A 27,079-nucleotide genomic window follows, 5' to 3' on the forward strand; every position below is an offset into this window, starting at 1 on the left:
GTGGTCTCACCTGCAAGCACTTTGGCTCTTGTAAGGAAGAACACCCCTCCCTTCCTCAAGGCTAAACTAATAACAGACTTAAAACACTTAGAGACTTGACCACAGCTCAACAGCCAGTGCGCTTCTCACTTATCTGGTAGGACGAGCATTTCAGTCCTAGTTATTTCCAGTGAAACCAAGAAAATAAAGAGTTTATTGAGGCACAAAGCAACACCCCTTGGACACTTGACATTTCTCTGTTGTGCTTCCCTTGCTCTTGCCCTTCATCATGGTGAACACCATGCTAGCTTAGCAACCCTTCAGCGCAGAGCATCTGCTCTGGCTCACAGCAAGGGAGCTGCCTACAGCTCAGCTTTGCTTTGGGGTGCCTGGCACGCTGGAGTAGGTTGCCTGTGTTCGGCTGATTTGATTTGCTTCTAACGAGCAGGTGAGTGATTATGTTTTCTCCTGTTGTGCCATAATTCTGCTGCAAAAGCAGGCTGCCCTGCCTTGTACTTCACAGCAGCCGCATCTTAACAAGGTTGCTGGAGGAGCCTCACTCATTCGGCGTTGCCTGGAACAGTAATGCGCTGCCCTCTTCACCCCTTTCGTCATTCCTCCTGCCAGCTCGCTCTTCTAAAGTTAAGCTGTGTGCTGAGAGAAAACAGTAATCGTCTGTATTTGTTTGCCATGTTTCTTAGCAGGGGATCCCAAAGCCCTGTGTATGCAAAGAGGATTTTTACCTCCTCCTTGAAGCGTAGCAACCTGCTGCCTGCGACGTGGCTGCTGCTTCAACGAGCACTTCAGCTGCATGAACTGGGGTTCAGGGGTGGTACAGAAAGGCACTTGAGGAGCCTCTGGACAAGGACCCGCCTTCGGAACTGGGCTAAAAACTGGGGCTGATACCCAAGCTCCACAAAGAGCATCATGGCAGCTTATTGAGCCAGAATAGCCAGACACTGCTCCCTTATAGCCAGCAGGGATGCTGCTTCCCTGTGGGTATTAGGGGCACCTGGAGAATATCATTATGATTTCCTGCAGCTCCCTAAAAGTATGCGTGCAGGAGTCACGTTGGAGGTCTCTGCACCAAGATAGTCACCATCTCAGGTGTACCGGAGCTGTTCAGTTCCTGGTTCCGGGGAGCTGGAGCACCAGCTCATTTAAACAGGCTTTCTTTTGTGTTTAAGCCAGGGATGAGAAAAGGCTGTGTTTTTATCATCTGCTAGGATTTGCTGACGGAATCCCTGCCTTGGTGGTGGGTCTCCCTTTTGTGTATAACCTACCTGAAGAAGTGTAGGCTCCCTAGTTGGCATCGGAAGGCAGAGCTGATGTCTGGCTCTGTAATTGCTGTTGACCTTTCTTTGTGTTCTTATCCACCAGCAACCTTCAGGAATAGCTGCCCTTTGCCATAGTGCTGCATGCATCCTTTGCAGTGATGGGATGACCTGCTTTACCTGTCTTTCCAGAAAACCCAGGGGCTCCAGAACTACCTGCAGAGTTAATGCTTGTTGGGTGTTTCCTAGTGCCAGAGACAAGGGGAGAAAATGTAATAAATTTTTACTGTATAGGCGCTTTCAGACATTCCCTTCACAAGGTGGTAACATAGGCCCAGAGCCTCTCCCAGAGCAATCAAGTAAATCCCATGTGCCAGCTGAAGAAAATTAAATATCTTCTGCATCCTTGGCTGTCTTGCTGTTCCTGGGACCGAAGGAGGCATCTGGGGTGTCCCAGCCCTGCCCCTCGTGGCCCTTTACCAGCCCCAGACACTCCCTCAGTGGCGCCCAGGGAGGGCACCTTCCTTTCAGCGTGTGCCCTTGCAGGGGGGACTTTGTCCTCTTTCAGACCTTTTCTCCTGCTCTGTCCCAGCTCCATGCATAGGCGCCACTTGGTGCAGTGAGGGAAGGAAGCTGCTTTCCCACCCCTCTCTCTCCTCCTTATGAGATAGATTGCTCTGAGTACATCTGAAGCTGCTGTGCCTTTTTTTTTTTTTTAAGACTTCCTTTCATTTTTCTCTCCCCTTTTTATCTTTTTTTTTTTTTTTCTTTATATGTCACCAGCTTGCCTTGATTATAATGTGAGACCCCACCGTCTTCAATTAAGGAGCAGATGTGACCCAAGAAATGGTATAGCAGCTAGGGATGGAGATGACACATTCATGGCACTAGGTCTAATCAAACAACTTCTCACATTATTCTCACCGTGAGGTGGGAGACGTGCGAGCCAAAGGCAAGTCAGCGCTTGGAGCGCCCGCAGAGGCACATTGCTAGCAAAGCCGTCTGTAATGAGCTGACCATGCCACTCAGCACGGCAATGTGAGCTCAGTCAAGGGCTGCTTTTAATCTACTTAAGTGCAGCAAAGGGCCAAGAGGCTGAGAGTTGAGAACGGATACCTAGAAAACAATCACTGCTGTCAAACAAGGGCTGCCAGGTGGAAGGGATGCTTGTATGCTGCATACCCACAGATGCATCTGTGTCCCTGGAACCTATGGGGTGTGGTGCATGCACCCCCTTCATCTGTGGTGAAGATGGCGATATCGCTAGTCTTACAGACGTCTTGGTGGGGTCAGGGTACGGGACAGGGAGAGACTGGTGCGCTGGAGCCCTCCAGGCATGGCTGTGTTCAGGGATGCTGTGTGCCCCGTGGTTCCTGGTAGAGCTGTGTCTGTGGTGCCGCAGATGCTGTGTGCGTTGCAGTTTTGGGGGCCTGGCTGTGTTTGGCAGCTTTGCGGACCTTTAGAGGAGGCAGATGCTTTGTAGATCTGTAGTGCATAGAAGTTGTCTGTAGACGGGAAGAACAGGTGCTTTGAACCTGGAGAAGGTGAGTTGTGGTTTTGCTGGAGCTGCTATAAATCTGTTCTCCCTCTTTTAAATTCAGGCTAACAGCTGTTTTGTGTTCAGGAAGCCTTTCTCGTTTTAGAGGGAGAGCTTCTGGTTATTCCCATGCCATAGTGTTTTAATTAAGAGTTTATTGCAAGTGAAACATTTCCATCAGATGGCTGTGGAGATTGAAGTCCTCTGCCATTGCATTAAATAAGAGGTAACCCAAGCAATACCAATCCGGACTTTCTCCTTGCTCAGCCTCAGCCATGCCCAAATTGTGAGGTTCCTGTAAATTTTTACAAGTGTTAAAGAACAAGACTTAGTAGCCTCCCTTTGCTAAGGAGGTGGCCACACATCACCACTCTCACACTATTGGCAGACAAGCTGACGTGGAGAGATGTGACTCGCCTCCCAGCGTCAGGGAATTGCTGACAGAGATAAAAATAGGACCCAGAGTCCCTCTAGCCAGTCCCTGATGTGTTGTGTTGATGTATTTGGGAGAGGCCCTCTAACACCCCTGGAGGTCTGTGCTCAGCAGGGACAGCCAGTGCGTATCCCTCCATCTGAACTTGGTGTCCCTGAATACCCTGTTGGACGCTGAGCAGGAGATGATGAATGTAACCTCTTGGGAGTGTACATGCCTGCTCAGGGAGTGCAGTTTATGCTGGGTATGAGAACTATGGTTATCCTCATTAGGATCTGAGGATTGAAACCAAGCTGTGGCACTCAGCTACTGGAGTTGCACTTCTCACATGAAAGAGCAGGGCTTGGTAGCTCCTCCAAGCAGTGGTGTCTCACTGTGGGATGAGTACTTGCTAAAGGCCACCCCTACCTAATAAATGGGAGGGAGGTGGGAGGTGGCCCCAGCCCAGTCAGAGGGGGGTGTCAGACAACTATTGTTGGTTTTGGTTTGATGAAGCGTGGCTCCTGCTAGAAATAAATATCCTCATGGAAATCGTAGGTGCCTGTCTCCTCAGAGGCACCGCTGGGGTAACCGTGCTGACCCAGACGGCTGTTCCCTGACGGTGTCCTCATCTGTTGCTCTGTTTGGTCTCCAGTCCCCCCCGTGGTGGAGCCGGCCTTCCAGGACGTGCGCCAGGGCATGGGGCGCAGTGTCACCCTGCGCTGCACCATGCTGAAGGGCAGCCCCATGAAGGTGGCCACCTCTGTCTGGCGCTTCAACGGGACCCTTCTGGCGCAGCCCCTGGCAGAGCAGCAGGACTACTCGGAGCTGAAGGTGGACAGCGTCAGCCGGGAGACCAGCGGTAGCTACGAGTGCAGCATTTCCAACGACGTGGGGGTCTCCACCTGCCTCTTCCAGGTGTCTGGTAAGTCCCAGAGGGCCCATCGGAGTGAACCGTTGGAGGGGGGTCATGGAGGTGGGAAGCTTGCTCCCTATAAACTGGTGCCGGTACAGTCAACCTCTACTGCTTCCTCTGTGCGTGGCACTGTATTCAGAAGGGATGACTTTCCATAAGCCACCAGGGAGATCTGTCTCCATCATTCAGGTAGTCCTTCAAGTCTGGGTTGGACCCGAGGCAGTTAGTGCCAACCACTGGTACATTTTCGCAGTGTTTGACCAGTTGCCTGAAATATACAGAACTTAAACTCAAGGATGCCATCAGCTTTCAAGCCTGGACAACCTGTATTATAGATAAGTATTAACCAAGGGGAGTGAAAGGCTCTCTACATCCCCCAAAAAGGCTCCAAACCATCTAATTTCCCCTTTAAAAACAACAACAAAAAAAACCCAAAACTGTATTATGTACTCCTGTACCTTCCCTGTGTCTCCTGTCTGTCTGTGTCTCATGATGCCTGATAGGACAAACGTGAGCTGGGAATGGGTACTGGTACTCAGTGGATTTGCTACTCACAGTTTTCTGTGAATCCAACAGGCACTGTAATGGGACTTCTCTCCAGCACCTGCAACTGCAAAGAGGGATGGCAGAGTTATAGCATCTAAAACCGCACGTCTGACTTAGCCTCTCCAGCTGATCGTTAAATCTGCTTTTCTCATGACCCCAGAATTGACTTGGGCACCATTTTCTAGAAAAGGTCTCCAATGAAGTTGCCTTAATAAGCAGTAAATTCAGCCAAAATATTGGGTTTTCAGTCCAGGGCCAATTTATAATACTTTTCAAGTCAGGGCTGAACAAATGAGAATAAATAACATCCAGAGAGGCCTGATTTTGAAGCAGATGTTTCCCAGGGTTTGGAAAAGCTCAGGTATGCTGTAACTCTGAGATGCTCTCAGAAATGGGCAAGCCCAAACCGCTTCTACGGGTTGGGCCCCTTTTCAGGACCTTGCTCTCACCCCTTGAGGTTTCCTGGAATTTGTCTGGACATGGATTTTGCTTGAGAGCTTTGGCCCTCTCTGCCCTTTCTTCATATGCTTGTAACTCTCATGTCACTCACTACCTAAGTGATGGCAAACCATATCCCGCTATGAGCCACCACAGTAAACTGTGTCCCTAGCAAGCTTGGGAATGCTTCCAGGATCTGAATTTCTTGCTAGAAGTAGTAGCAAATACATATTTCCACCCTGGTGTGGCATGCTGTGCCCCAGGAGATAAGATCCCCTCAGCAGAAAGCAGCGTTCGTCCCTAGAGAGCGCTCATCAGGAAAGTAGCAAGCATTTATTTTCCTGCATCCCTTCTCCGTTTCCAAGGCTTTGATATCTGATGGTTGCTTTTCAGCTGCAGACATTTCTGCCTGTGTCCTGGACAGTTACAAATCAATTAGACCTTCTGAGCCCGTAGAGCAACCTGAAAAATAATCCAGTGGCTAGACTGCTGCGCTTGGGCTCAGGACCGCTGGAGTTTTAATTCTCATCAGCTGCAGCCTTCCTGTGTGAGCCGGAGGAACAGGATGTTTCTGTTTCTTCTCCGTGAAAGAAGGACCATAAACCTTCCTGTCTGACGGGGAGGCAGTGCCTCATTTGTGACTGTAAGGGGTTCAGATGCACTGGAAACAGAATACGTAAACCTGCCCAGGATGGGATTGGCTGCTTCTATGGATGGGAGATTAGCTTTCTGAGATGTTTTGGAAGGGTAGCAAGACACCCAACTCACTCCCCTTGAGCAAGTTATCAGGACAGCCCATGCTGGTCATCACCTGCACTCCCACTAGCCACAAGCACAGAAAAGCCCTGAAAGATGGAGTAAATAACCTTCAGCTCTTCCCATCAGCTATAAGCCAAGGGCAAAACTTCCCAGCAACGGTAAAATTTTCCAGAAAGGAAGTTCCAAAAGTATCTTGATGTGCTGCACTTCTATTAGAAGCCTTTTTTTTTAGCTTCAGTTTCCATCTTGGAGTCAATTAATAAGGAATTAATATCATGCAAGATGATGATTATCATCAGTTCTTATTTTATTTTGGAATCCATTATGAAGCTTGACTTCCACAGTCAATACAAGTTGAATAAGCAGCAATTAGTCTCTGAGGTGGTTCTGAACTTCTTGCTTGTGCAAAAATTCAAGTCAATAAAAATAATAAGAAAAAAAGGACTTGGAAATAAACATCAATATTATCCATCTGAGTTCGTAGAAAATAAACATTGAATCCTTTCAAGCCTAATTATAGCCACACAGAATGGCAAGGCCTATGATTCAAGTGGAAAGGTGCTGCAGACTGCCTGGGGAGATGGTGTCTACGCCTGTGCTGCTCTCCAGTATCCCTTGCTGCCCAGACATCTTTCTGGTCTGTGCAGGTCCACATTGGACCTGAACCCAGAAAGGAGAGTTTTGCTACAGGTCCAGCTCCAGCCTGGCCCAGGACAGGACCTGCCAAAAATTGAAGTGCACAGAGAGAAATGCAGATTATTTCAAATACGGCAAAAATCAGTTGTGGGTAAGACCTTGAGTTGCTTCTGGGCCCTGTGCATTAGTCCTGGCAGTAGCCTTCGAGCCCTGTTTGTTAGTGGTTCAGGACAGCTGCGGCTGGGAAAATGATGGGAAAATCCCTTGTTCTCTGAACCATCCAGTTTCTCTCTGGTATATCATTTCTCCTGTGTTTCCCTTCCTCCTGCAGCCCTCTGTTTTTAAGGGGAGACGTGGGTTTAGAAAAGACATCTCTGTCCCTGCAAAAGCTCCCGCTGTTTTTACCCAGGCTGAGGTCAGCATCGCCTTTGCTGCCGAGTTGACTGTCGTGTTACAAAGAGGCTGGAGCACCACGTTGCCAAGGCAGGAGAGATGCAGAAGGAGCAAGGTCTCCTTTTTAATGCCGTGGTCCCTGTGTGATAAATAACACTTTTCTATGACCTACTGGCCAACTGATCTTTCCTCAGGGTTTGTTAGCAGGAGACTCTGTAAAGCAGCAGATGAAACAGGAGAAATGCCAGTTTAAAGCTGATACCTCAATCTAAACTACAAAGCAAGAGAGAAAAGATTAGAGCTGGTTCCAGCTGGAGAACTGAAGCTGTTCCCACCTTCTCTGGTGTCGGTCATGCCCCACTGGTGTTGCAGGGCTGCTAACCCTCCCAGTAGTTTAGGCTGTGAAAAGCAGTAGTGATTCACAGAAAATGATGGCATCTCAGTGCAACACCAGATACAATAGTAAAGGTGTCTGTCATGTCAAAGGCAAGCGGATGAGCTGGGCGAGCAGAGCTGTTCCACTCTCACCACCTCTCTCCGTAATTTATGTTCCCCTTGATCCCACTCTTTTACTTTCCTCCCTTTTCTTTTCCCTCTCCAGCAAAAGCTTACAGCCCAGAGTTTTACTATGACACTCCCAACCCCACCTTGAGCCAGAAGCAATCCAAGAATTACTCTTACGTCTTGCAGTGGACGCAGAAGGAGCCCGATGCTGTGGATCCCATCCTCAAGTACCGCCTGGAAGTCCGGCAGGTAAGGTCTGCTCTTCTGGAGCCTCAGCATGTGCCCTTGGGAAGAGGACCTCTCAGGGGGCAGTTACATCGATGTCTCCTTGCTGATTAAGAGCTGAAGGTGATGACATTGCTAGACCCTGGTGGCTTGCACCTTCCCCACCGAATGGAAGAGACAGGCCGAGTGCACACCTTGGCTTTCATTCTTTCATCTGGTGTTGGGTACGCTCAAGGGCTTTCAAAGCCCTGCTGCCTCCCATCGGGCTCTTCATGCTCCATGTTCTGAATGAGGTTTTAATGCGTACAAAACCCCACAGTCATTAGTAGGTATTGTAGATTTTATAGGCCAAAGACTCAAGCGAGTGGAATTCCACCCTCCTCACTCGTGTGAAATAAAGGGAATAAGCTGAAGAGCTCTCCAGGCAGGAACTGCAGGAAAAAGTCATCGGCTGTTTGTGTTGCAAAAGGGCTTTCATATTGTCACAGTAATGAAGCTATTTGGACTATCTAAACTCTGCAGGGGAAGAGGAGTGGGTTTAAAGGTTTCCAAGTCTGAAGAGAAATCATGCCAGACGGGGGAGAGGAAGAACTGAGGGAAGTCTGAAGGGATCACTGGTTGGCGAAGGTTAGGGAAAAGAGTCTGATGTTTTTAAAGAGCACATTAACCTAGCAGGATTGCCAGGTACTTTCATCCATGCTCAGCAAAGTGCCTGCATTCAACATTTTTTAAAAATGGGGACACTTAAAATCGGTGTTTCTTGCCATTCAGTGGTAGCTTGGAAGCAAACGCATTTTGAAGGAAAAGTTTGTTTACTGTAGAATGAAAACGAAATAATTAAAAAGATCCAAGTATCTCTTTCTTCTAGTTCTGCACAGTAGGCTCCAGTTTTATGTCTCCGTTTGATTGTGAGCTCTCTGGGGTGGGACAGCCTTTGTTTTCTTACTCAAACCACACGAAGCACATTGTCAGTGCTTGATAATAATACAGGACACAGGGGAGCCTCTAATAATGAAGGCAGTTTGTCATAGTACCCCTTCCCTCTTAGCTGAGTTTCGCTATTATCAGCACTGCAACTCAATGAACTAATTTATGATTTTTATCCTTCTCCAGTGATGTTGAGGGTTTTTTCGTTTTGCGCAGTGCCTAAAAGTAATCTTGGATCTGTTCTTCATTGAGCTCCTACTGAAAGGGATCAAGAAAAGGGAAAATCACGTTTCTGCTTTAAGTTATGACATGAAGGAAGCTGAGTGCCCCTGCAAATCTACCCCCCCCCCCCCCCAGCTATGTTCATACCCCATCAGTTACTGCTCATAACGTTTCTTTTGCAGCATCACTACATAGTTATGGCTGTTGAGTGGTGTGTTTTAGAGGCCCCGCTGTAGCCCAGTCTCATGTATGGGTAGGGTCTTAGACCTGGCTACAGGTGGCCTGGGTCTGAATAAGGGAGGGCAGAGTGAGGAGGAAGCAGGGGAGGTTTGTTGCCACTTCTGTCGAGCACAAGCAGGAAACACTCTGGAAAAGGCTTTCTTGGTATTGCCCCTCCTGGCCCTCCTCCTGCAAAGACACTTGCGTTTTGTGGTGAGGTCTCTGCCTCCATGTGCCATACTGAGGTGTCACTGAGCATTTTTAATTTCCTTGTCCCAGAGGATCGCATCCCCTCTTGTCTCCAACTCGCCGCTTCCGAGAGCTGCCTCTGTCCTCCTGTCCTGCCTTCCTGGCATTTGCTCCTCCATGTCTCACTTGGGCTCCAAGCAGCCTTGTGACTGACACCTTCCGCTCTTTCCCTTGTGCTGTCACCCTCTTCTGCATCCCAGAGGCTTTGCTGCTTTGTCACATCTTCTTCTCCATGCTGGGGGGCCTGGGCTGAGCTTTGTGTCCTGCTGTTCCATCGTTGGACTGCAGAACGTGGTGACATTGCTGAATATAACTGTGAAAAGCTCAAAAGCTTAAAAGTGTTGCTGACTGGAGAGCTCTTAAGAAAGGGGATTTGTCTGCCTGAACAAGGAGCCGCTGTTTGCCCGTGTGTCTTCCTCATGGGATACACTGGCTTCCAGGCACTAGCTGTGGTGGCACAGAAAACCTCCTGGAGAGCTAGGATTGAAGTGACATATTCTCCTCAGATAAAACAGGCCTTACATGCGGCCAGACACGACTGATTTATTGCCAGCATCAAGCTGATGAAAGCTTACCCAGCCAGCCGGCCCACCTTCTCCTCCAGCCCTGGTTGCTCCCCAGCCCCAGTGGTCAGCAGCAGGTGCTCTTCAGCATCTTAAGGATGATTGGATGGGGCAGCAGCAGCCTGCCCTCTCGGGGTGGTAAAGGGCTGTCTGGGGGGATTAACTCTTGCTGAGCTGGAATCCAAAGGGCAGCCAGCTGGGATGGCCACTGGTTGTAAAATGCTTTGCTGGTTTTCATTTCGCTCTCCCCAGTTTGCTTGAAGAGCTCTTGGCATATGTAAGACGAAGATCCCTAAGAAGCAGGATGCTTTGCAAGGCACCTGGGAACCCTTGAATTAAATTTGCGTGCTGCAGCTGCTGAAAACGGGGCTGGGTGAGAGTCAAAGTGCTGCTTATTAATTGGCTGGTGCTGTGGCTCCTCCAGCTTTTCATGTTCAGTAGCTTCCGAGGGCTAGTTGGGCATTCCTGGGGGGATTGCAGGCAGCCTGGGGGAATTTAGTTTCTGAAGTGATGCGTGGGGACTCCCAGCAAGACGGGCAGGTGCATTTCCACAGGAGCTGATTGTTCCCGGCGCTGTGGAGCAGGCTGAGCGGCACAGCAGACGCACCAGTTCCAGCAGAATAAGAATTACCCTTCGATTAAAACCAAATAAACATCCTGACAGCTTGGAGCCGCTGACCCAGGCAAAGCACATACGATAGCGATGTGGAGCAAGCTTCTTGTAAAGCCTCTGTTGTATGTCTCAGCAAATAGGCTGTTGTTCCCCGGAGTGCATCAGTGGGGTGGGCCAGGCAGTGGCTATGCCTTAAGTGGCAATTCAGAGGGGGAAACATCCCCACCGAGGAGCTGCAGGGGCCTCACAGATGTCCGTCCTGACAGCTTGGGAGGTTTTTCCTATCCTGCTCTGAGGCAACTGATCCGAATGCCAACCCACCTTACTTCACCTTAGCCGGTGAGCTTAGGAGCTTGCAGCCCTCTGTGGTTTGGTTGTGGGCAGATGCCATGAGGCTTTTGGGCTACTTGTTTGGTCAGCTTTTTTTCTTCCCTGTACCCTTGTAGCGTAGAAAGGCACCGAGGCACTGCACTCCAGCTGAAGATGTTTTTTCATTGCTTGGGGATTCAAAGCCGCTTCCCCAAACCAGATCTTTGCTTAAAAAATAAAAAGCCTTTTAAGTTGCTTGTTTCTCTCTGTGTATTTTATCCCCTCCCAGAGCTCCGCTCTAACATTAAAGAGAAATGAAAAGCCATCTAATATTGCAAGCAGGTTGCATCCTGGAGGAAAGATCTGAGCTGGGCTGGTGGTTACGGTTACAGGGGATAGTGGCAGAATTACTGTGCGCTTAATGAGCTGGAACCCGTCTGTGACCTGAGGCTGCAGGAGAGAGAGGAAGGAGAAGGTATTGGTGCAGTAGGGAAGTTTAATCTTCGTTGTGCCCCTCAAGGAGACCTGAGGCTGCCGTCTCCTCCGTACCTTCTGATACGCAAGCTCGGGCCAGAGCAGGGCCAGCTTAACACGTTCCTGCCTTTTCCCTCCTCAGAGCAGGCTCGGCTCTACCTGCCAGACAGGCCCCAGTAATTTGCACCGGGCCAAGCCCTGGACCCATTTGCTAAATTAGCTCACTGGGTTGTCACTTCAGATTAATTCCTGTCAGGGAGACTGTCTTTAATGAGACTGGCCTTGTGCGATGCCTGAGTAATTGTATGGTCTCCCTTTGTTTGTACTTTCATCCCCTCCATGTTGGATAAACATCCCCTGCTGTCTACAAAACTCATCTGGGCTCCGGAGCCGGCTGCCACTTGCCTCATCAGCCAGCCCGAGCGGCATTAATGAGAGCTGCGGCAGTGGGGAGCCGGGCTCACCGTGTGGGGAGGTGACAGATAACAGAGCTGTTTGGACAGACATAGGACAGGGGCGTTAGCAGGAATTTAATGATTGTGATTAGAGCGGAAGGTTAACTCTGCTGATGGCCATCGCGACGCAGCGGGAGAGGTTTTATGCCGAGGCCCACGGGCTGCGGATCCGTATCGCTTCATTTCTGCCTCTGAGTTGTTCTTTTGCTCTCCTCTGAGCCCACTTTAGCAGCGTCTGTCAACTGCTGTGTGTCTTTGGCTTCGTTACCGCGTGGAGCCGGACGCCCCTCCAAGGGCACACAGACCAGGGCAGGGACGTCTCTCACTCGCTCCCTTCACACCGAGCAGAGGTGGTACTACTCGAAAGGGAGGATGAGCAAGCAGTGCACCAGCCCATAGTCTCTTGCAGAAGTGTTTAGTTGAGGACACTGTTAACTCGCATCGTTATGCTTCCCCCATTCATGCACCACCATGGTTTGATGAACCTGCGTGCATGGCCCTTGGCATGTGAGGAACCAGCCTAGTGAAGTTGGATGCATCTTCCAACGCTTGTAAGCAGCCCTGTGATGAAATGAACAGCTAATTTGTGCAGCCAAGGCAGAACAAACTTCCAGAGCAATCTACTCCACCCAGCCCTGCACTCATCAGTGGTGAGAACATCCACACCGAAAGCCTATCTTCTTCCATCTTCAGCAGTAGCCAGTGCCTGGAGAAGAGGATAGAACAGAGACACGTGGTATTGCTTTCTCTGCCTCTAGGTATTATTATCCCGCTTGTTTGGTGGGTCTCAGGTTAGGAAAGGCTAGGAAGGCAGAAAGGGGATGTGCTCAAGCGGGTGGTCGCCCTTGCAGCAGCCCAGTCCTGTGCTCTGGGGAGGTGAATGCAATCCCTTTTCTTCCATAGTTCATCAACTGTGGCTTCAGGCAAAGCTTCTTGGGACGCTGAGCAGCCAGTGCCTGGGGGGGTTGCCTGAGGGCTGCGCCAGGGGGCCGCCGAGGGCTGAGAAAGGTGGGAGCTCTGCGCAAGGCAGGCAGGGGAGGCCGAACTCGCTTTACAAACCGAGGGGATAACATTTTGCCGGCTCTGGGGACTACGTGCTGTCTGGGCAACACTGCCATCATGGGGCTGCCCACAGGCCTGGGTCCGTAGCCCCCACCCCGAGGGTCACCATGCCCCCCGTGACCCCATCCTGTGCATCCCCTCACTGATGCTGTGGTGGGGCTTTCAGCTGGGGGAGGCTGCAGGAGCCAAGGAAGTGATACAAGGAGATTTTAGGACAGCTTAGCTAAAAAGCAGTCAGGGCTGTCCTCCTAACTGCTATTCATACTAGAAGATGAAAAGCTTAAAGGATGGAGTTGCAGATTGTGAAGTGGGGAGGGACCCATCCTGCTCTGGATAAAATGTGATCTGTGGTGCACTGGCCTGGTATTACCTGGAAAAGGGGCTTGCGGTGCCGCGTCTACCAAGAAGTCCTCCTGCTGAGAGGCTGCTTAACTGGACAACCCAGTTTGGTGTCCCAGTGTGGTGCATAGACGGGGCACGTGGAAAGTGATATACGAGTCCCTTTTCCTTTCCTCCTCCCTGCTAGAGCATCGCAGTCCCAGGCAGCTGCAGCGAGGAAGGGAGGGTGACTTCCCAGGAAGGAGCAGATGGTGGCCCTGGCTGCATGCGAGATGCTGCATGGATCAAAACACTTGTGGGTTGTGACAAATGGCACATCCCTTTACTGTTCACCATTTCTCTTGATAAAGGGATCCTGTCTCACTGGTTTTAGGACTGGGAACTGCAGTGACTTGGCCTCCCAATGTTTGCCCAGGACTGAATCTCAAAGCAGACCTTCTGTTGTAGGATGGCTTATAAGTCACATCTGCCAGAAAGCTTCTTTAGTCCTGTCTTCTTTTTTCCCTGCCTTGGCTGCCAGTTTGATGTCTGATCACAGGCTGCTGTCGTACGGGACAACGTCAAATCAACGCAATTCCACATACCTGCTGAGCCGTCCTCTGTAGCAGGAAAAGGTGTTTTTTCAGCTGTAACTCTCCCATCTCCCCCACTGATGCTCTTTTTTTTTCTTTTTTTTTTTTTTCAACTTTTGTCCAGGCAGTGAGAATAGGCAGATTATATTTGTGCACTTAAGTCAATTGTCTTTGGTTGTGTTAGTGTTGTACATGATGCTGTGCAGAACTGAGCCCTGAGGGAGGTGGAAAAGGATGCAGAAAGAAGCCAGCGTGTCAATGGGAGGTGTTCTTGGTGGATGGTTTGAACAGTGGTCATGATGCAAAGCCAGGGAAAGTAAGAGAAGGGAGAAGTGACACTGCCTTTTTAAGCTGCAAGAGGAGGAGAGGTTTGGGACGTGCAGTGGGATTGAATGGCAGCCAGATGGTGGTGGAAGGAGAGCTGGCTGATCAATAACATTTGATGGACAGGCTGTGCTTGAAGCTTGATGAGATTGCTGTGTGGGACCTAGAGGTAAAGCAGCAACTTTGCCACAGGCGTTTGGGAGCGGAGAAGGCAGGATCCTGCCTCAGCTGTGCTCTCTGCTGCCTGAAAATGGGACACAACATCAGTCAATGCAGCTGACAGCATGTTGAGCCATCTCTCTTTTTGTCCCACAGAATCTGTCATAGGGGATGATTTGTTGATGAGACCAGCTGCTAGAATAAGGTCCCCTCTACCTGTGCTGTACGGGAAGACTCCAGGACAGCCAGATGTTTGGTGGGGGTGGGAAACAAGGAGCTTTTTCCATATTTCACATATTCTTTACTGGCTAAGTCAGCAACAGCAGAGCTTCCACCCAGCGCAAAGGAAGAGAGTTTCCTTCTGGCCATTGCTCACTGCAGGCGGAGGTAACTGCCCAGCCACGGTTGCTGTTAGCCCTGTCAGCCAGAGGATCGGAGTGATTCCTGCAAGGCTGGCCAGGGAAGCTCAACACAGCCCGAGTCAGGTGAGTTCAGTGAAAATGGCTGGGAGCCATGGGACGAAGTTGGCCCCTTAGGTCCGCCTAACATCTTCCAGTGCCACTGTTGAGACATCCCTTTGCCCACGAGAGCTTAGCAAATGATGCCTAACTAATGAATTAGTCTGACTAATTCTGTCGTTTTGCATTCACAAATTGCTCTTCAGTATGATTCATGTTTTTCCTGAGCTGGTTATCCCTGGTCCACAGATCATTTGTAATCAGTTAGTTGGGAAAATTGGTAATATGAGCGATGGCAGGTTAGTTGTGCGTCATGGTACCATTCCTCTTCTCTGATTATCCAAAGTAAGCAAGGTGACCTGCCCAAAACAGGGTGGCTGAAAGTTTTACGACGTGGCTTGCCATTCATTCATAAGGTGCCTTGCAGCAGAGGTTTTGTCTTAACATTCACTTTTCATAAGCGCGGCTCCTAATGCAATTCAAGTACTTGACTGTGCAAGAGAGAAAGCAGGATCTTGTTTAGCTTGCCTAGTACAACGGAATAATTACGAACAGTTTTCCCACTCTTAGCTCTGCTTGGAATAGTTACAGTGCCTGAGAAGAACAGTACAAATAATCTCACAGGAAAGGCTCGTATGATCTTAAAACACATCTAGTAGCAAAATCTCATCTATCTACAGCTCCTAACACCACTGTTTAGTGCTCATTCAGGGCAAAGAGAATGTGAGAGAAGAAACAATCACATTCTCCCGACCAATATACCCCTCATATCAGCCTTGCAGGCTTGAGTTGTTTTCACACCATTGTGCTTGTTCGTATCCAGCAGGCTATTGGCTTGTGTTTTACAAAGCCGAGCACAGGATGAAAAATGCTTGCCAGGTATCAAAGATAAAAGTGAGTCCTTTGTGTGCATCTCTTACCCACGCTCCTTCGGTGGCTTCAAGGGGTACCTGCTAGTTATTGAGTCTTTCTGAGAGTCCCTGTCGATAGGCTGTGATGAAGCTTCCTCCTATTTATTCTGCTCATCTGTTGTTTTCAGAAGTCAGCCCATGTTCCTCCTACTGCTTCGGAGTCTTTTCTTTGTACACCTTCTTCCCCTTCCCTGTTCCCCTTCCTATTTTCCACCTCTTCTTTCTTTTCTTTCTGTTTCCTTTTTTGGTTTTATTCTTGGGGTTGGGTTTGTTTTTTTTTTTTTCCTGGCTTTCACTTCCTAGAACATGTTGGAGGTAAGAGGGGAGAGTGTGTGAAGGGGGAAGGGTTTGGAAGAGAGATGTAGTCTCTCCCGTAGCTAGTGCCAAACAGGCAGGGGTAGGCACTAGATAGATGTTTTGACCGTGTTTCATAAAGAAATGAAATGTATGCAGTAATGCTGCCAGTGCAGGCAGCACAAGGCAATGCAAAGGACTTTCTGGCTCTCCCTGCCTATGCTGTGCTGCCTGCCTCTTCTTTAATAGAGAGAGGACTGCAAGTGCAGTCAAGTTAGAGGTAGCCATAGGCTCTGGAACAATACTTACCTGTATACCTTCGTTACATGTACCAGCCTGGGAAGTCCAGACTCCCACACAAAGGCTATTTCTGCTCCAGTAAGCAATAGCCCCATGCTTTATTTATTGTTGGTTTTAGGGTAAAGGTGCCCTAACAGAGGGCTCTGCCAGGGTCTGTAGAGAACCTGAGTAAAGAAGCCTGGGAGATGGCAACTCCTGTTGGTGGAGCATGTCTCCCCTGTTAAGTCACAACCATATTATAGACAAAGTGTCTCAGAACTCAACCTAGCTGCAGCTGAGCAAACCTGGGCTGTGCAGAGCCTGCTTGATTTTTCTTCTGGGAGCCAGAAGTGCTGACAGCATGGTGCATAGAAACATACATGGGTCTGGCTGCAGGTAGTCGTGTCCAGTGCAAGGAAATGGGTGGAAGAGGAGACTTTACTCACTGAGATTAGGGATGAATATAAAGTTGGATCCAGTAAGGCGCTGAGCAGTGCCAGTTTTCAGATGTGAGGCTCAAAAGGGACTGGAGCCATTGCTTTGGGTACGAGGGGTCTGTGAAGCAACATGAGGGATATTGTCCCTTATTCAGCTGATGCCCATACTGCAGACAGAGAGGTGATTTCAGGCTCTGCAGTGCGAAGTCAAGTACAGGTAGGATCTTGCAGCAGCAGTATAGAGCTTTCAGTCTGAACAGAAGGACCACATGTGCCTTTGGGATCGAAGATACGGCTATGAGACAGTAGGAGAGAGATAACAGGCATAGCTAGACATACATGTGACGTGTCTAGCTCAGTACCAACCACACGACACCAACATAGGCCCCTTGCACAGACTGGGGAGTGCGTGGCCCTCCCTCCCTTCCCACCCGTCACCAAATTCAGGTGGTAGTTTAACCCCGTTTTCTTCTCCAACTCCTGGGCTCCCCCTCCTCAGGACATGCAGCTGTGCGATGATGCCCCAGTGAGCCCGTGGCTCATGAAGTTGCCAGTCATGCTGTACCTCAGTTAAGGCTTTTACTTGACTGTCTCCCTGACAGAGCGAAGATTAGGTCTGTTCTTCTTAGACTGGGGAACATATGCTAATAAAATACATATTGCTTTCTGATCAGCCCCTAATGAAAGACATTATTGAAGAGTGTAGAACAAGCACTTACAGTAATTCATGACAGCACCAATTTGGCTTCCCTAGGAAGCTGTAAACTGCTGCTCTCGGCACCTAATGAGGATGGGCAGCTGATTGTATGTGCAAGAGGAAGAGAGAGAGACTGGCTCCTGGCTTAGATGGCTCCAGCTGTCCTCAGTAGCTACTGAAGGTCACAATTGCTTCTCTCTTTGGAGTTGGGGATGTCTCAGCCCAGAAAGGGAGCCTCCTGCTAAGGACGGTTTAGGAGGAAAAGCTTCCAGGACCCCTCATTTAGACTGAATAATGGATTTGCTTTGGCCATCCATGCTGGCTTAACCCCAGGATATGAACCTGTGTGTGCTTGACTGATGAACAACATAGGTGTGAATTTTGGTTCACTGGTGTACTTGTCTGGCAAATGCCAATTTTATGTTTGCAATGTGATTATTTGCTGTGGAAACCCCTAATAAGTAATGGTCATCAAGTAAGGAAAATGAAATAAATCCAGCTTTAAACTTACCCTAGCCCTTTAATTGATGCTGTTGATGCTTGACATCATTTCCATTCAAGGTGGTGATGAAGTACTAACCCAGGAAAACGTTTAATCCAATCTGACAGGCACAGGAATTTTGATGAGAGACTGTAGAGAACATCACAGTGACTGTCTTCATATTCAAACCAAATTTCTCCACTAACCAGAACTTATCCAAATGGCTTTTCCAGATGGCGCCTACACTGCTGAGTGGGCAGGCATCTTCCCCATGGCTGATACCAGCCAGTCAAATCAGAATCCCCTATTAGGATTGCGCTGCTGAAATTTTGTGCTGCTGATACCGGATTGGGATGCAATGCCACCTCTGTGAAGGATCAGGATATCGTAAAGAAGATCTGAAAGACAGGAAACAACTTGAGTGGTTCAGGTGGGATGAAATGCAGCAGTACAAAGGCAAGGTCATGCATGTGGAGAGTGCTATCAGAGGAATCTGCGACAGGCTGGGAGCTCATCAGTGGGAAATGACTGAAGTGGAGGAAAGATGTGGGTGAGTGAGTTGACTTCAGGGAACTGCTTGTAAAATGCAGGTGTGAGAAAGGGCAAATGTACTTCTAGGTGAAGCCTGAGGTACTTCCAGGCAAGGTGGAGAAGTGCTACTGCATCCTATATGCGTGTCTGGGATACTGAATTCCAGCAAGCGGGATCATGCAGAAGAGGACTGCAGAGTAGAGCAGGGAAAGTGAGAGTCTGTGCTACAAGAGGAGGCACAGAGTGCTCAGCTTGTTTAGCCTAGCGAAGCAAAGGCTGAGAGGGGGTGTGATTGCTGTCTATAAAAACATCAGGGGGTCAAGCAGCAGGGAGGGAAAAGAGCCATTTAAGCTAAAGGACAATATTGGCACAAGATCAACTGGGTGCAAGCTGCCTGTGAATAAATTCAGGCTGGAAATGAGAACATTAGGGCGGTCAGGCTCTGGAACAGCCATCCAGCGGGAGGAGCAGGCCAGACAGGAACGGCTTTTAAGATGGGATGTGGTACATTCATGAAATGAATAAGCAGATGTAGCCCCTGTGGTGACAAGGGACTGGACTCTGTGAGCCGGGAGTGTACTTACCCTGCTGTGTCCCTGAACGTGGCCATGCTTTTCCCTTTTCCGAACTCCTAGAAGATAGGAGGGGGCTGCCAATGCAGAGGGGTTTTCTCCCTCTGCCAAAATACAGAGAGCAAGAATCAAATCTGTGGTGTTCAATTGTAATGTCAAAGGCAAACCATCTTCCACTGCTCTGCCCTGTGGTGCCAAGTTGACATCAAGGACCAGAGTCTCAATCCATTGCTGTGTGACAGAAAGTGAATGGGAAGAAGTGAGAGAGAAGAGCCAGATTTATGGCACATTTTCCCATCATTGGAGCCTCATGGTCAGAAGTTCCTAAAATTCCCTGTCCCCACCTCCTTCCTGCCACTGTTTCTGGGCATTTTTCATTCCTCTTTTCCCAAGGAATTTGCAATGGTCTTATTTCTATCTATGGAACTCATCTTCCAGACTCTCATTCTCCAGCAATGGAGAATGGGTCTGGCCCTTGGATAATTTGCTTTCAGTTTTTCACACTGTAAACTCTGACACATGTAAATCCTGTCATCATCTTTTTATTATTATTTTTTTGAGCTTTAAAAAGTCCATGGCACCTAAACTCTTTGAAGTTACCTTTCTACAAGGCATGCTGTAGCTTTGGAGGTGCAATTGGGGCAGAAATCGAGGGCAAGGCATGTCTCCTGAGGTAGCAGAGTATGTTGCATCGCAGAGCTCTGTGTTCATCCCAGGGGTTGTTAACAGCACCGTAACAAAGCTCAGCCCATTCACAGAATCACAGAATCACAGAATTATCAGAGTTGGAAGGGACCCCTAGAGATCATCTAGTCCAACTCTCCTGCTAAAGCAGGATTGCCTAGAGCACGTTACTCAGGACTGCATCCAGGCGGGTCTTGAAAATCTCCAGGGAAGGGGACTCCACAACCTCCCTGGGCAGCCTGTTCCAGTGCTCTGTCACCCTCACCGTAAAGAACTGTTTCCGTGTATTTGAACGGAACTTCCTGTGTTCTAACTTGTGCCCATTGCCCCTCGTCCTGTCACTTGGAACCAATGAAAAGAGCCTGGCTCCATCCTTCTTCAACCCACCCTTTAGATACTTGTATGCCATAATAAGGTCTCCCCTCAGCCTTCTCTTCTCCAGGCTAAAGAGTCCCAGCTCTCTCAGCCTTTCCTCATAAGGGAGGTGCTCCAAGCCCTTAATCATCTTAGTTGCCCTTCGCTGGACTCGCTCCAGCAGTTCCCTGTCCCTCTTGAACTGGGGAGCCCAAAACTGGACACAGTATTCCAGTTGTGGCCTCACCAGTGCAGAGTAGAGGGGGAGAATGACCTCCCTCGACCTACTGGCCACACTCTTCCCTATGCAGCCCAGGATTCCATTGGCCTTTTTGGCGACAAGGGCACATTGCTGGGCCATGGATAATTTACTGTCTACCACAACCCCCAGATCCTTCTCCTCCAAGCTATCTCCCAGCAGGTCAGCCCCTAACCTGTACTGGTGCCTAGCATTCTTCCTCCCCAGGTGCAGGACCTTGCACTTGGTTTTGTTGAACCTCATTAGGTTCTTCTCTGCCCAGCTCTCCAGCCTGTCCAGGTCACGCTGGATGGCAGCACAGCCCTCTGGGGTGTCAGCCACCCCACCCAGTTTGGTATCATCAGCAAACTTGCTGAGGATACACTCTGTCCCCTCATCCAGGTCATTAATGAATATATTAAACAAAATAGGACGAAGTATTGACCCCTGGGGGACACCACTGGTTACAGGCCTCCAACTAGACTCTGTGCCGCTGATCACAACCCTCTGAGTCCTGTCCCGCAGCCAATTCCAGTCCTTGGGATGGGGTGCTCATGAGTATCTTTCCTGGCTGTCACCAGTTTAAGGCCACGGATGCTGCCAGTCTCATCACGTTGAGGGGAATGGTGCGATTGTTTCTGGGCTTTGTGAGTGACACTCCCTTTGGAAGTGAGCAGCTGTGTCTTAGCTGGACTTTTCTGGGATGAGTTCATGGCAGTCGCAGCCACAGGGGAAATCTGATATGAGATGATGCCTGCAGCACTCTAGGACAGAGCTATGTAATGTGTCCAAGACTCTTGGCAAACAGGCTGAACTCATAAAAATGGGAGGCTCTTTCACACCCTGAGTAGTACTGCCTGTCAGAGGAAAAATGCCCTTCTGCTGCTGTCACCTTCTTCTGGCCCCTGGACCATGCTAAACAGGGATGTCTATGCCTGATGAGAAGCTGGGCAGCTTGGCTGAAACTATTGTCCTGGGAACGTGAGAGATGGATGTCCTCACACCTACTGCTGCCCCGGCACTGAACTTTGAAGACCACCTTGATGGCTGGTTGCTTGAAGAGTGCAGCCCACCAGCTGCACGGGCAGTTGAAAATTATTTTGTCCACATTATTGCCCTATGCTTCTTTTGGACCTTTTTGAGATACCTGTGCTTCCTTCACCACCAGGTGCCCCACAGTTGGGCTGCAATGGTGGGGTGGGAATTCAGCCTAACACCCCACTTTGCATGCGTGCCAGAGACGGCATTTGTCTGTTGTGCTCCTCTGTGGAGTTGTACGGGGAGCAAGGAAGAGCCTGTCAGAGGGAGGGACCCTGCATGGGAGGCTGCCGTGCCACACCAGCCTGTCCCTGTCTGCCGTCTCCTCTCCCTTTGGAGAGGCCAGCGAGGCTGGGGATGGGAGCTGGGAGCTTTCCCAGTGCCCCATGTCTGCAGTTAGCTGGTGAGGATGGAGCGGGAGCACGGGCAGCCACCCCCATCTCGTTTGTGCTGCAGGAAAGAGCAGAGCAGCCGGGGGAATTTGAGTGAGGCTGAGAAAAAAAGGGAGAGAGGGGGAGCATGTGTAGAAGGGATTTGGAGGGGAGATACTGGAAAGCAGAGCTAGCGCTCATGCCCTGTGCTGGGAAGTCGCTGAAGAAGCGGGGCAAGTAAGGAGAGAGGGGCAGGAGTGAAGAGCAATGATGGGAAGCCGGTTGCTCGCAGAGCAGTTCCTTTGCTCCGATCAGCTTGTTGGGGAATTTGCATGATTTTAATGTATGTTTTTCTAGCTGGTGGTTGCAGTAATTCCTTGGGGCTCGGTGATGAAACAGCTTTTCTTTCTAATTTCTCCCTTAAACAAGCATGCAGCTGCTTAATGTACAGCTGGTTGTGAGACCACACGCGTGGCTGCGCAGGTCACACCAAGTCCCAGCACAGGTAGGGTATGGTAGTTTTGTGAATGCGTGGTGTGATTTGTTGAGCAGGACTGCAACAGTAACTGTTGACAGATGTTTGGTAATATACTTTGGCTTTATTATTTCTGTTAGCTGATATGTACCTGGCTTAAACACCATTCAGTCGGAAAACATCCTTTTTTCCTTTAATAACCTACATAAACAGCAAATGTAGGTGTGGTGGTGTCACATGCTGTGGCAGCATCCCAGTTGAGATGGAAGCAGGCGGCAGGGGTAGTGTGCCATCCTGCTTTTCTCCCTGAGGGTCTTGGTTTGTGCTCCTGGACCACGAGTCAGCGTGGCTGGCCACAGCGGGACAAGCCCTCTGTAAGCATCACGAGCCAGCTCAAATGATAAGACAGGGGACTGGGCAGACAATACCTACCAACGGGGTGTGACGATGAGGAATGAGAAAGGGCAGGCCCAGTTTGCAGGTCCCGGAGACTTGATGGCTAAATACGTATGAGCATGTGAGTGTGCTCTCCCTCGGTTCCTAATACTGCTAGCAAGTGACAGGGGAAAGGCACAGATGTGTGAATACGTGTCCCACATGGGACTGATTTTGCCCTTTGTAAGGTGTTTCCAGCAAGCCCATTCTGCAAACCGTTCTCCCCTCTGCAGCCTGTGTGATGCTTGCAGCCAGACAGTAGAAACTGTGGGTTTGTTTGTTTTATCTCTTCCCATCCCCTCCTTCTCATTATTGGAAATGAAAGGAGGTGAAGGCAGAGATGAGGCTGTGCATTGCGCTGTGCTCTTGTTCTGGCCCCACTGGCAGCATCCCGAGCCTGGTGATGAATGAGGTTGTTGCGTGAGATCCTCCACTGAGGCTTCAGCATCTCTAATAAGGTGGCCAGCGTTTCACTGTCCTCTGTGCCTGTCTCTGCTTTATTAACTGCACCACAGCAATATTAAGCTGGAGCGCTGGGCCAGCGTGATCAGGAGGAAGAACGCTGAGGAGGGGGGTGGAGGGAAGAAGATACCAGGGTAGCATGGGAGAAGAGCACGCACAGAGCAGGAGAATGAAGGCAGCAGTGGGAAATTGGAGCAGAGGATTAAAAAATGGGTTCCTGCTGGACTGATGTGTGCAGCTCTGCACAGGTCTGCTGCTGGCAACCGGGGAGGCAAAGGATGTTTAGGGAGGAGGAGGCAGGGACAGACCTTGGCCTTAATGTCACTGTCTGCTGGACCGATGCTAGTGACTGGAAGGTGGCTCTGTGTGCACAGAGCAGGCTGGAGCTGACCCCTTTTTCTCCCTTGCACTAATTTCGTGCCTTTTAAACTCTGCTGGTAGCGTACGTGGCCCTTTCTCCTGGTGGCTGCAGCTAGCCCAGGGAACACGTTTGGCCCATGCTGCTTTTCACCCAGTGAAAAGTGAGCCAGTCCTTCCAGGGACGTGCTGGGCCAGTTCTGCCGGGATGCCAGGACTGGGGACTGTAGTAAAGATGTATGGAGGGCAGCCTCACTGGCAGCCAGTCGCTGTGTCTGTTCAAGTTGCAGGTTGAATAGAGACAGGACACAGGCTAAGAGAAGAATTGGGTCTGAAGTATTTTGTGGAGGGCAAAGACCCACTAGGTGTCCTAGGATGTAGGTGTTATCGGTGGTGGCAGAAAGGCCAGTGACACCTGCAGCCACATAACTGGGCTCTGGGCAAGGCTTCAGCTGGTGCTAAATGTTGACTTTGCCAAGAAACTCCTTGAGCGCAGCTATGGCCTGGATGGTGTGAGATGACTGGAGCCCCTGAAGCGTAAGTGAAATTAACGGGTCCTTGGAGCATTCTCCTTCGAGGCCTGTAAAATCAACTCAGTGGCATACTCCCTTCTGTAGACCCATGGGAGTATTTTCTCATCTCCATCCCAGCAGGAATGGAGATGTGTATTGATGGTCCAGTGGATTTTTCACACAAGGGAGTTTCTCTCAGGAAGTGGGTTGGATGATTTCACAGGGGGAAGACGGGTACGTTCTTCTGCACATCAGGGCTAAATCATTGCGAGAAGCAGCCTGAGAAGGTAGGGAGTCCTAGGGGAGAGGGGGAGCCAAGATGGCCCCCCTCGCACCTTCTCACACATTTTCCCCAAGTGACCATGGTGCACTTTCCCTCCTCACAGGGCTAGAGCTGGACTCCAGTCTGCTCTTTCTCCAGGTATTTATTTGGTTAAACCCACGTGCTGCTGAGGAAAGACTCGACGGGGGGATCTAGGGCTTTGCAGTCCAGACTGGAGGCTGATTTCTTGGTTTGTCCTGGATTAGGCAATGTGGGAGAGTAAGTGATTTGACATTGCTCCCAGAGGCTTTAGATACCCAAATTCCAGCTAACTCCCAGCTGAGGTGGAATTTGCACTGTCTGAATCTCACCCTCGGGCTTCTCTCCGATTCTCCATTTTGTTTCTCTTCTAAAGGTTATGTCTAGACAAGGGAAATGGCTCTTGACCTCCTCCAACCTGCTGGCTGCCTTCCCAGCGCCCCGGCTCGTGGCAGCCTGCGGGGAGGAGCTGCCACCAGCTCCCCCAGTCAGGCTGCGCTCCCCCAAAAAGCCCCGTGCCGGGAGCCGTACTGCACCAGCCTCCTGCTTCTGGCTTGTGACCCCTCCTCTCCTCCCAGATAATTGGGGGTCTGGTGCTAATGATCCCAGGTGAGGTCACTGCCGCTGGGAGCCAGCTCTGCTCTTGCTTGGCAGCGTGGCGGTGCGGAGGGCTGGCAGATGGGAGGGCTGAGCAGTAGACTCATGCCAGTTGGATCAGCACTCAGCTTGTGTGCGTGCAGATGGGGCGGTGTTGATACGAAAGGATCCTGGCGGCATCCCGGTGCCAAGTTCACGCTTGGTTCCCAGAGGCTGTGCCCTGGTCCGGCCCACCGGGACTCCTCCCAGGTGCCTCATGGGAAGGCACTGAGCTGGGGGAAGACCCCAGAGCAGTTCCTGGCCCTCTGACCCATCTTGCCTGCAGGAGGAGGGTGCAGAAAGCAGTTCCTCAGCAACTCGCGCCCTGATCTGTTTAAGGCAGGTACAAAGTCGTTGTTCACTGTGAGAGCCACATGCAGCCGTGGATTCCCAGCAGCCAGTCCCTGCCCCAGCGTGGTACCATGGCAAGATCTGGTCCAGCCCTTCCCCTTCACTTGGGAGCACTGTCCAAACTGTGGGCAGATCAACTCAGGTGAGGAGGTGGGTCCTGGCTATGTTGGAAACAAACAGGGCACTGGCAAGGGAAGCTCTCCAGTGGCAGCCACTACTTCTGAGTTTGAACTTAGGGTTATGTAGGTTAGGGCTGGAGGCAGGCAGAGGAGGGATGGCGTGTGCTTACCAAGCGCCACATCTGCGTTGCTGCCCTGCCCTGCCCTTGCTGATGGCCTTTGCTTCTGCCGTGCCCTTGCTCCATCTTCTTGCCCCACAGTCTCCACACTGACAGATTTGCTGTAAACTTTCCTCACTGCATCCCTGTACCAGTCATCCTGTAACTTCAGAGTTAATGGTGAACACTGAGCCTGCCTATCAGAATTGCCTTTGAGATGAAACCTGTCAGCCTAGAGGATATGTCAAAGGCAGGGTGAGGCTTAGTGTCTGGGACAGCGAACACTGGGCCATGGAAAGCCCTGCCAAAGGTCTTTTTACCAGGGCCATCATCCCCAATAACATATCAAGACCAAACCTTGCCACAAGGATCCAGGCACTGCACAGCAACAGGCAGGAAATCGTATCTTCGCAACGCAATCCTTGTTCTTGTCCTTCCCCTGCCAAGCAAGCATGACTGTGCAGGGAAGCTTCACTGACACGTAATTCATCATGTTTAGTGGTGGTGATTTTGACAACGATATTTTTGCCATTGTTTTCTTGAAACTTCCCTGCTACCTTAGCAGACTGAACAATGTTCAGGCTGGTATGGTTTAGCTAGCACGGTTCAGCTCCTTCCTCAGTGGGCACTAGAGAAAGAGGGAGCCTCTTGGTGACTCCAGAGGACACTGACTTGAACTAGACCTGTTGCTCTGGTCTGTGGAGGCAGCGTGGACTAGGATTCAAGGGTGGATCCTGTGGAAGGGTGCTGAGGAAGCATGGTAGTAGACAGGTCCTAGCGAGGCACCGGATGAAATGTCACAGGGTCCAGGCAGCAAAGGAATGAAGCAGTGATTGCGAACTGAAGGATATCTTGGCAAAATGCCATGCTGTGTGTGCACAGGATCTTGGTGCACTGATGGAGGTGAGTTGGGTTCGTTCCTCCCCTCTTGGAGACGTTGGTTCCGACACAGAGTTGCTCCAGGACCCATAGTTCAAGCTGTCCCCCCAAGTCATGAGGACCCCAAAGGTTCCTCAGGCTCCTGTTCACTGTTCTGTTCCAAGGGTGGGAATTTTCAAACTGATCCTGCATGAAGATATCGATAAACCAGGTGTGCTTGTCTGTACAGAAGGAGGAGGGTGTTAGATGGTGGATAGGATCCCTCAGGTTTCCAGTTTCAGGATTTTCAAAACATCGTGGGTTCTTTTTCTATGCAGCTGGCGCAGAGGAACACCATTCAAACCTTCATTCCTGTGCAAAAAATGGAGAAAGGCCTGTTGCTGGAGCACATCTTGCCCAACCTGAAAGTGCCTCAGAGCTATGAAGTTCGCCTGACGCCCATCACCAGCTTTGGGGCTGGAGATATGGCTGCCCGCGTCATCCGGTACATGGAACGTAGGTGTCTCCTCCTCGGTCCTGGCTACGAGAGCAGGTCCGAGCCTCAGGCCTAGAGACATGGGCATGCATAGACATTGTCTTCTGTGACCCTTGGGTGGATCTCTCAGCTCTATGGAGTTTTGATGGCACGGTGCTGTCATGTTTGGCCATATTTTGGCTGTTGCCATCAATGCAGAGCGATAGGTAGAGACCTCTGAGTGCCAGTCTCCACTCATCCTTCACTCAGCAGCTCTGACTTGCACACTCTGCTCTGTGGGCAGCAGAGGTCCAAAACCCCAGTCCTTGGTCAAGCCATGCTGCAGCCTCCTGTGGCACAATGGCATATTTTAGAGAACTGGACACTGTGTATTATCCACATGCCCATAAAAGTAAGAGGATTTCAGGGGGCTTCAGTTCTTTCCGGAGCTGAACGCACAGTTCCTTTCCTGACTAGTCACTAGTAAAC

At 50.2% G+C, this 27,079-nt stretch overlaps 1 protein-coding gene across 2 annotated transcripts in view; it reads left to right on the plus strand.

The window, feature by feature from the left end:
- MDGA1 (MAM domain containing glycosylphosphatidylinositol anchor 1) overlaps positions 1 to 27,079 on the plus strand; it is a gene marked incomplete at both ends in the record, with an annotated part of 150,702 nt that overhangs the window by 91,453 nt on the left and 32,170 nt on the right. For both annotated transcript variants that reach the window (XM_082481839.1, XM_082481838.1), the window contains 3 exons: positions 3,858 to 4,127; positions 7,492 to 7,643; positions 26,454 to 26,631. In XM_082481839.1, the coding sequence (XP_082337965.1) occupies positions 3,858 to 4,127; positions 7,492 to 7,643; positions 26,454 to 26,631 (600 nt within the window). The remainder of the gene's footprint in view (positions 1 to 3,857; positions 4,128 to 7,491; positions 7,644 to 26,453; positions 26,632 to 27,079) is intronic.

This window comes from Vanellus vanellus (assembly GCF_965231255.1).
Source record: "Vanellus vanellus genome assembly, chromosome: 3".
Classification (NCBI taxonomy): Eukaryota; Metazoa; Chordata; class Aves; order Charadriiformes; family Charadriidae; genus Vanellus; species Vanellus vanellus.